Here is a 10,768-nt window from a genome sequence, read left to right on the forward strand (position 1 = left end):
AATGCTTTTAATAAATGAAAGTTTCATAATCTGTTGTCGTAGTTTATGTATCACTACTTTCATCATGTCATGATAGATATTTATTTTCGCTGTAACTCTGATCACATGTTTATATTCCGTTGTTCACATTAAATTGTTCATAACTCTGATAATATGATTTCATTCCACTGTTATATTAATAAATGTTATACTCTGATGTTGTATTAAAAGTGATGTAAGAAATGGTTAAATGATGTAAGCTTTATTCTCTCATTTGTGATCCTGATGGCAAAAATGTGGATTTTCGGGTTCTCCCCTGGAGGTGTGTCCGACGGAACTGAGTAATTTAGTGTTCTCCCCTGAGTGTTTAGTGTCTAATAGGAAGACAAGCGCTCCTGTGAGGCATTAGATTAGGCGGTTCTGCCACAAAGATGGATGTTGATGCGGATGGCAAAGCTAGTGGGGCGTTCCTGCAAGCCCGCCTGGTTGTTGAGATTGACAAACCTTTGATACGTGCGGTTCTTCTTCGGATGAGCAAGTCGGAGGAGCCACGTTTGTTCAGTATACAATATGAGAAGCTTTCATACCACTGCTTTGCTTGCGGAGTAATTGGTCACTCAGAAGTAGAGTGTCTTCACCCGGTCGCCCGTGATGAGCAGGGCAAACTACCGTATGATGTCCAGCTACGGGCATCGGAGGAGAAGAGAAGATGGCCACAATCCTTTGCTGGTGCAGCGGCTGAATCTTTTGGAAGTGGTTCGTCTTCTACCGCTAGACCTACGAAGACACATTTCAGCAAGTCGGGTGATTCTCGGTCTTCGGTGGGCGATGATGGATCATACCAGTCATCTGAATTTGTGGGGGAAACGGATGAGCTGGAAGTTCAGTCACCTCTCAAACAGCTAGCAGACACGACACCAAAGGCGAAGGGGAAAGCTGGCTCTGGGGTGCACAGACAACTGGGCCTGCAAGTCATGGGGTCAGAGTATAGATGTCCAATGGGCTGGCTCGGCCTGGCCCGGCACGGCAACGGGCCAGCGCGGGCCCGATGGGGTTAGGCCGAGAAGGCATGACGTGCCCTGCGGGCCATGCTGCCATGGGCTTCATGCCTGGCCGACGGCCCCAGGCATGGCCTTGCTGGGCCGTTTTTTCGTGCCGGACCGGCCCGAGAAGCACGGCTAATCCAGCGTGCCGGGCCGGCCCAAGGCCCACTACACCGAGTCACTGACAGAGAGAGAGAGAGTCAAAGAGGGGGATGCCAGGCAGGCTGCCGTCGTTGCGAAGGCCGTGGACGACGCGACCTCACCTCTCCATCCCCGACCTCTCCACACCTCGGACTTGGCTGGATCCGCAGAGGTGAGCGATGAGGAGGCCGGATCCGTGCAGAGGAGGCATAGGGAGAGGAGCAGCGCGTGGCGGTGATGAGGATGTGGCCACGTCGGCGGTAGTGAGGGGCGGTGATGGGGCGCGTTGGTAGCCACCGTGGCGGCTCGCCGCTGGGGGCCGTGGAGGCGAGGTCGGGAGAGTGTGCGGTGGTCCGGCAGGGGAGGCGAGTTCCGTGCACCATCATTGCGGTGAGAGAGAGTGGGTGCGGGGGAGGCGAACCGTGAGCGACTTGTGATGCGAGTTGCGATGCCGAATCGCGACCGCGACCGCGAGCGGTAGGGAGTGCGGCGGCGGGTTGGAGTGGAGGTGGAGACTGGGAGGTGGCAGCAGGAGGAGAGGAGCCCGCGGCGGCGCACCCCGCCGGAGTCGCGAAGAAGAGAGGGAGCGAGAGCGAGAGCGGGGAGGAGGAGCGAGGTGAGGGACTGGGCGAGAGCCGAGAGAGAGCAGAGTGCGGCGGTGGGGGAGGGAGAGGGTAGGAGGGGGAGGTAGGGTTGGGGTAGGGCGGGGGGGTGGGAGTGTGTGCGGGAGCTGTGGGGAGGGCGCGGGGGCGCGGGGCCATATGAGGAGGGGGGGGAGGGGGGGCGGGGGACGTTGGGCCATGCGCTGGGCCGGGGGAGGGGAGGGAGGAGGGGGGAGGCCGGGCGGCTGATGCAGGCCGGGCGTGCCGTGCCAGCCCACGGGCCTGAGCAGCGGCCCCGGAACGGCCTGCTCCTCGGGCTGGGCCAGCCCGGGCCCGCATGTCGCCGGGCCGTGCCGTGCTCGTGTCGGGCTAAAAAAGCGGGCTTCGTGCCGTGCCGTCGTGCCTCGGGCTGCATGGACAACTATAGGTCAGAGCACCTGGGGTGGTTCTCCGGGACTATACAGGAACTTTCATACATGGAAGGGCACAGTGGTACCGGCACGGCCTTAACGCTTGTCAATGGAGGCTGCAGCATGCAGGGATGGCGTGATCTTGGCTAGAGAGTTGAATTGTCGTCAGCTGCAAGTCGAAACTGATAGCCAAGAGCTAGTGAAACTTTGGGAGATGGGTGAGCTTCAGAGGTCCTGCATATCGCCGATCATCAGGGAAATAAGGGCACTTAGTACTTCTTTTGCTGATTTCTCCTTGATGTATGTTAATAGAATCGATAACCGTGTAGCTCACACCCTTGCAAGTTGCAAAGCAAGTCTCAGATGGCAACAGGACGGGTGAGTGGCAGTTAGCCCCAACCTGTATTGCCAATCTGCTGACTAAAGATTGTAATCATGTTGATCCCTGATTAATGGAAGCATCAAGTCGCAAAAAAAAGACTTGGCATCTCTAGCTGGAGCTCTTGTGCATGAGTGGAGGTGTGGGCGGCTGGCAGACGGCAGCGCGTATCGCGGCAGGTGTGGCGGCTGTAGGGGTGTGCACAATTAATCGAAACTGATGCCCTGTTTAGTTCCACTTTATTTTGTCAAGTTTTTCAAGATTCTCCGTCACATCGAATCTTTAGACGCATGCATGAAGCATTAAATATAAATAAAAAATAAAACTAATTACACAGTTTAGACGAAATCCACGAGACGAATCTTTTAAGCCTAATTAGACTATGATTGGACACTAATTATCAAATAACAACGAAAAGCGCTACAGTGTCATTTTGCAAAAATTTTCGGATCTAAACTGGGCCTGAGATTCCGAGAAACTAAACTGAAAGAACTGGAAACAAAATCGAAAGAACTAGAATAAAAAAATGGTTCACTGTTTGTTTCCAGATATCGAGAAACTAAAAAAAATTGTACTTCACTATGAAGTTGTATTTTAAGCATATTTTGGTTTGTGTGATGTCTCATATTTGAATAATTATATTTTTATGTCAATATGAGGTTGTTTGGTTTCGAGCTAATCTTTGCCTCGCTATGCATGCGTTTGCCACAAAATATTATCTATTGTTTGGTTGATGTGTTGTGGCAGCCACACTTTTTCTTAGTTCGTTTCCATGCTTGTTTGCTCCACAGGTGTGGTGGCGTTTTTCTTCGCCACAAGTCTTCGGCGGCGCCACAACCTTGGTGGCTAGGGTTGGCTTGGAACCAAACAACCTCTATACTGCTATTGTTTTCTTATCAAATATTATTATAATCTAAAATAGTGATACTGTTCAACGTAAAAAAAATAGCAATAATGTTGATATGTTTTAAGACAACGTATCAAGTGCAAACCAACCAACATGTACAAACTTGAAAACTACCAATCAGAACCACTAGATGCTGATCCAATGGATGAGATGAGAGTTGGATTTTTTTTTTGTGCTGAAGACCCCCACCCGCCGGCCTTTTTTTTACGCTTAAGCCCCCTCACCCCATCCATTGGATTAGCATCTAGTGGTCCTGATTGGTAGTTTCCAAGTTTGCACAGGTTAGTTGGTTTGCACCTAATATGTTATCGTGTTTTAACACATGCAAATTTTTTGCCATTTTAACCTTTGCTCAAAAAAACTCAATTAGACTCGAAACTAAACAAAAGAAAACAAAAAATGCTCGGTTTAAAGAATTTTTTAGACCAGATCTCATATTTTCTATGAACCGAAATGCCTCGCCTCACCAGCCACCGCTCGTCATAGGCCGTGCGCCTCGTCGTTCGCCGCTCCTCGCAGGCCGCGCCCCACCGCGCCTCGCGGGCACGCCACCATAGCCCTCAGCATCAGACAGCATAGGAAGAAAACGGGAGAAGAGAGAGGAGGAAGAGGGATTTCTCCCCACTGACATGTGGGTCCTGTATATTAAAGGGCCCATGTTTACTCAATCTGCTGAAGCTTATGGGGATGCTCGGTTCTGTGCCACGCAGTGCCACGATTCTGTTGCTGCGCGGCCCTGTTCATTTGTCTGTCTCATGAGTCGTACTATTTCAACAAACGAACAATGTTTTTCTTTTATAATAAAGTTTTTCTTTCATAATAAATCAGCGAACAATACTTTCAGCCCTGGCTTTTCAGCAAAGCCAACAGAGCCGAGCGTAGGCCACGCTCTGCGGCGGCAAATGAGTCTGTGCTTTCGTGGCTGTCTTCACCTAAGTACGAACCAAACAACAGCGTTTTAAACTGTGACGTGCCACAACTGGCGAGGCGAGTTGTCGCCAGAATCCAAACAGTGTTACTACGACAAAACGATTGAATTAGCAGTCTCCAAATAAAGCCTGTAACAGGGCGCCAATTGATTTTCTCCTGCCAAAAATTGTTACAACGACAAAGCAGGGTTGAATTAGAAGCCTACTAAATGAAACAATAAAGAATGGTGGATGGATTTTCAGGCCTGTTCGCTTGAACTTTTTTGCAGCCAAAAACAGCAGTTATACAGTGCCAGCAGAGAATGATAACAGCTGCTGGTGCTGCAAATAAGCTGCAATACTTTCGATGTATGAGTTATTTCGATGTGCATGTGCTACTTCAATTCAATCCTTCCCAACTACTGTACCAGCGATACAACTAACAATCGTACAATACGAGGTGTTATAATCCATTCAAGTAACACATGCCATCTATCAAACAGTAAAGAACTAACTAGTTGATATGATTATTATGAAAGATTTTTTCTGAAACATTTTATAGAAAACCCCATCATCGCAGAATAAGAAAACTGGCTGCGGTATTAGAAATACAACACGGAGGCTAATGTAAAAATTAGTCAAGCCTTTTAAGTTAAGAGAATTGGCCAGGTACACGTGAATGTAATCTTTTCCTCTCAAAGTCAATCTGCAAGAGGCAAACACAACCAAAAACAGAAGGGTGACCAAAAAAATGTTGTTAGTCCTTTCACTGGTCCAACTATGTAAAATTATGAACATTGATGTCAAGCGTTAAGTATTTACCACTTTCTTAACGCGTTCATTTGCTGCCGCTGTTCCTCCACTTACATTTTCAGGCAGGTACGGACTGCGTACACGAACCTCCTTCATTACAACAATGTCAGTCTTGTCCCACTGAACCGGAAGCCTGATGGAATGGAACAACATAATTTGTTATCTGAAAGCGCATATGCCCTTACTGTCATAGTGCTATATAGAATCTCTAACAGAGATAAATGTTATAATACTTTAGAAAATTGTATGAAAGAAACCAAATTGTCATGGACAAATCAGAGCAAGGCACATTGGGAGAATCAATTTGCTGCAATAAACTAGAGAGCCACATCGAGAGAAAATAATAGCTATGAGAAAGTAGAAGGCGCTGCAATCACCCCTTGCATGCAGACAACTTCCCAATTTCCATTGGTCTTACATAAGGAGCATCCCTTGCCATAATCGAATATTTATCGAGGGTATAACTTGTTGCTGATCCAGTTATCATAGCATAAAATTCATTCTGAGATATTTTCATGTTTGTAAAGTTTCCAGTGAACAGAGTAACTTTTAGATTGCACTTGGGGAGTATGTGTTCCAATGTAAACTTGGGAAAACATCAAATTGTGCATGCAGAGAAACAAAAAACATAGTTGCAGTGACAAACTGTAATGTCTGACCTGAAATTATGTGTAGAACATTATCAAAAGCACACAAGTGAAGTTAACTTACGTCTTGGACAGCGCATCGAATATACTTTGAGCTTCTGGGGTGACACCAACACCAATTCTCTCGGCCTCAATCTCTGCTTGCCTACATATCATTAGATGTGGTGTGACAAGTGAATTGGCAGAGTAGACAATAATGGCATGAAAGATAATTCTCATGTTGATAGAATGGTAATAAGCTAATACAGCACATCTACATAGTAACAGAGCATAAGGGGGACAAAAGACTGTAATGACTAATAAGTAGGATGGCCATTTGAAGCCCAGAAGAAGCATGGGGATGTTTTGACCAAGATCCACTGTTCACACTAATGAATAGTCAAAAACATTAACTCTAAGAAACTTCTACTAAAACTAAAAGCAATGACCAGACAAATTACAGTACCCCTATGATTGGTAGCTTCAGTTGGATCACAAAAGACTTCGAAAAGCTACTAGCCTCATTTTGGGTTCAAGAGTCAAGACAAACACCATCCATCATGATGATAGCCAAAGAAAAAAGTGACAGAAGAAACTCAAAACTAAAAATCACTTCACTAAAGTACTTTTTGCCTAACTTCATAACTTACCTCATCTCAATTGTACTTTAAGAGCATGCTAATGTTTAAAGCATTATAGTTCACTGCCACTGGTATGGGCATATGCATGACAGTAAAACTAGGACAACAGATAAGAACTATAAACCTCAAGGTGAACACCACTGATACCAGCATGGCAAAAGAGACCTCAATTCCTCGAAAAAAAATGCCAGCTTAGTATCTTTTACGCACGCTAGTTACATGCATGGGCGGACCCAGCCATATACTTGGGTTCAAATCCTGGGTCCGCCACTGGTTACATGTTCCATTCCATACTTTCAAGACACAACCAATAATCAGAACAAGACAACAAATTATGCAGAATCAATTGATACAAACATGAAAAAAGAAAAGAAAAGTCATCTTCAATGCTCTACTAAATTCCAAAATTTTCTATTCAACATGTTATGCTAGTGACACAGTTGACCAGGGTTTTTTCCATAATGGTGTATCGCTCAAGGTAATAAAATTACAAAGTACGAGTGAATCCAAATATCCATGATATACAAAACTAGTAGCATAAAAGCTAGAACTACCACTACGACAGTAAGAGCTTTAGCTATTACCATCCCCAAAAGACTTCCAGAGAAACTATAAAAAAACAAGACTACTGAGAATCCTAGCTTCCAATCGAAAGAGCAACATCAGTCACACATACTAGACCTTACAGCATGACCATTATCTAGAAATAGGCATCATTCATGTCCTCTGGTTCTTTACACAAATCTGGAATGACCATTGCCCGATCTTTAGACCTTGGCACTTCTTGTGGATGAAACTCTGCACCATAGCCTTCAGTTGGCCAGGTTTTTTTTATCTCCAGAACTTTAAATGCCACCAAAGGCAACACAACTCTGATCATTTTTTTTTTCTCGAAACAGCTGTATCATTTATATTAAGAAGAAAAAGATAAGGGGCAAGAGCCCTTACAAACCCAGACCCACGCACACTAGTCTTTAAGTACAGGAATTGCCTTGACAGATATAAAAATACGACCCGACCTGGGAAACAGCACACCACCACTAAACAATGTCCGGCAGCAGGGTGAGGAGGCAAGAGATGCCTTTAGCCCTGGCAGATCCCAGTCATGCAACTTCTCCCTAGCGATCAACAGTGCTCTAGCCAGGTCAGGGGAAGAGGCATCAAACGCACAACTATTAAGATGTTTCCAAACCGACCATGCTCCAAGTATGACGACAGAGTTTAGCCCTTTCTTTTTTGAATATCCACCCTTAGTTTCAGCCTATGCCCACCAATCTTCGAAAAAACACTCGTCTGGTTGCAGGGACGGAGCTTGTAGGCCAACAATTTGCAGCAGGTTGAACTAGAAAGTTCTTGCGAAAAGGGAAGATGTGATGTGGGGGTATGACCCCGGTACCCACAGGACAAGACATGGGCCGCACCATCAGAGGTGGCCCAGCCCACAAGATCAAGGCGTGCGGCGCACGGCACTGCTCGGCGTGCACCGCAAGGTTACAAGAATATGTGATTTATTAGATATTGTATAATACCAAATAGGATACTTTCCTTGTAACCCTACCCCTCCAGAGCATATAAGGAGGAGCAGGGGTCCCCTAGTCGACATCGACATACAGATCCTGGGCTTAGCGTAGGATCATCTCATCTCATCTCTCATAATACAATCCACAAAGACATGACGTAGGTTATTACGTCAAGCTGACGGCCTGAACCTGTCTAATCGTTGTTTCTTGCGTTCTGTGTCACCATCCGGTTCCCTCACGCGCACCTCCACCGAATCATCTACTACCGTGGGCATACCCCTCGGTAGACTGTCGGACGTATTTCGTCGACAGGTGAGCAACTGGTTTAACGTTTCCTCATGTTGGTCACAGAGTGGGCAATGTTCTGGGTGTCGAAGACCTCGCCGCGCAAGCCTATTGGCGATCCAGCACATATTGTGTGCAGGTACAACCAACCACATGAAGAAACAACATTTATGTGGAGCACAAGACTTCCAAATTCTTTTCCATGGACCAAAAATCTCTGACCAAATCATCATAGGAGAGCTCCAAAGCCCACAAGTATAAATCTTTCACAAGATATACTCTTTTTCTTGGTTACTAAATTCAAACCTTTACTACTATATATCTATCCCAATAGAGGATGTTTCCTTATTTCCAATATGTTGGCATATCTTTGGTGATGCCATTTGATCTAATGTTAAAAGGCCAGGGTCTGCACTGCAGGCCCACACAAACAACCTGAACTATATCACTATAGCTTATAGACTTCCTTCTAGCTCTCTTATCTCCAGGCACACATGGGCACACATTGGCTCCCCCCTCACTTGCTAGAAATCTGCATTAACACTGTTGTTGATGTTTCGACATGGAAATAATATCGCTTTTACCAGCTATAAAAGAGTTAGGTCTAACTGAGTCGCACAACTTCAGCAATAATCAATTTAGGCCACAGATGGAAAGGTGATTCTAGATTGAATCCTTTTCCTTTCAGAAATGCTATACAACACACATGTGTTTTAGCGCAAAAAAACACATGGATTTTCTGAAGACAATTCGGTTGTTGAGCCGCGCACGAACGAGAGCTGTGTGTACGAGTACTCAGATCCTACTGTCGCGTTAGATCGTGAGCCAACAAGTGACACTAGCTGCACGGACATGTACTTGCACCGGCCGAGCGGACGCAAATGGCCCCGGTTGATCCCCCGCACCAACCGAATATGTCTTTTGTCCTTGCATAGAAAAAAAATTGTTTCCTGTGATCTGTGGATTTATGATCTTGTGATTTGTGATTGTCTGGAGGTAGAAGAAGAATGGAGGTAGAAGAAGGTTGGAGGTAGAAGGAGGATGGAGGCTGTTGGATTTTAATTCTATCGTGCAAAAAAATTCATGTGTTGAAACTACATAAAACACATGGTTGTTGGGTAGACAGACTCTTTCCTTTTGCTCGGGCATGCGTTCACATTTACACTAGCAAGCTAGTATCGAAACAAAATAAATGTCAATTAGTACTTGTTTCCCCAAGATGTGTGATCCACTCATTACAGCACCCCACACAGGAGCAGCCCAAATCGGCACATATTACGTCTAAATCACAGTGATTAACGCACCTGAGTGCAGCATCCTCCCGGGCATAAATGGCGTTGAGGTCCAGCATGCAGCCGGCAGGATCGAGAGGGTCGTCACCCTTGCTGACCACAGAGAACTCCCGGATGTAGTTCGCCTTGAGCACCCTCACGTTCCGCCGTTCCCCCCTCTCGGCCCTCCCCACGCCCTCCTGTGATCTACACCGTCAAGGAAACAAAACAACAACACGGGCAAACGAACAGCGAGACCGATAGGTAAAGGACATGGAGATGCGGGTGAGGAGCATGAGCGATTTGGGAAGGATATGGATAACGAGGAGGTTGGAGGGGCGATCGAAGGCGACGATCTGGCCCTCGAACTCCTCCCCCAGGGTGGTCTTCGCGGAGATCACCGCGCCGATCGCGAACTCCTCGCCGCCAGCCTCCATGCCGCCGCCGCCGCTCGGTGCTCGGTGCTCGATGGGTGGAGGCGGAGAGGAGAGGGAGCTGCTTGGGGGGGTTGGGGAATCCGGCGAGAAACTCTGCGGACTGCGGACGACGCGCGACCCTCCGGGGGAGTCCTGGAAACAGGGGGGGAAATCTGCGGCCTGCTGTTGAGCCGGTGGGCTTACGGCCCGGTACCGATCGTCACGAGATGGCCCAGTTCACCAGCCGACCAGCGCACTGATGACGACGACTGGGGCAGCTGTCGAGCGATTGGAATTGGATGCTCTGAAGTTGGAGAATTATACTGCTCTCATCGCCTCACAAAACGCAGTCTCTACAACCTCCAACAAGGCCATCGATCCAACTAGAGATACTGGATGGTTGACTCTGAAACCTCCTAGCATTCTATATGTCTAGGGCATGTTTGGTTTGTAATTAAAACATGCCCTACCATAAGTTAGTCATGTCACAGTTTTTCTGACAGCTGTTTGATTTGCTGCTACAACTACAACGTGCTACATTTTCTTAGTACCCTGTCCCACACGTCATAGGGCCATTTTCGTGCCAAACTTTGCCACAAGTGTGGCTTCAATTTTGCTCGTCAAACTTTCTCTGGCAGCCACAGTTTGCCGAAGGTTAGGCGTGGCAAGTTTTTGTCACCAACCAAACAGACCATGTACTCCTACTTGGCCCTGTTTGGATCACTGCAAGTAGTTATCATAATTATCTCTTCTGGATCCAAACATGTATAGATAATAGACTAGCTAGTTGTTAGCTGGACCTCTAGATAATAACTATTCACTAGTTG

General features: G+C 46.8%; 1 protein-coding gene across 1 annotated transcript; it reads right to left on the reverse strand.

Annotated features, from left to right (window-relative positions):
* Positions 1-4,716: 4,716 nt before the first annotated feature.
* Positions 4,717-10,097, reverse strand: LOC136474768 (uncharacterized). The gene is made up of 5 exons (XM_066472323.1): positions 9,841-10,097; positions 9,559-9,726; positions 5,894-5,974; positions 5,192-5,315; positions 4,717-5,075 (listed from the first exon to the last, which is right to left on the reverse strand). Exons 1-5 carry the CDS (start codon positions 9,960-9,962, stop codon positions 5,022-5,024), a joined length of 549 nt encoding a protein of 182 aa, XP_066328420.1. The 5' UTR covers positions 9,963-10,097; the 3' UTR covers positions 4,717-5,021.
* Positions 10,098-10,768: the final 671 nt, after the last annotated feature.

Source organism: Miscanthus floridulus, chromosome 8 (genome assembly GCF_019320115.1).
Source record: "Miscanthus floridulus cultivar M001 chromosome 8, ASM1932011v1, whole genome shotgun sequence".
In the NCBI taxonomy this organism is placed as follows: Eukaryota; Viridiplantae; Streptophyta; class Magnoliopsida; order Poales; family Poaceae; genus Miscanthus; species Miscanthus floridulus.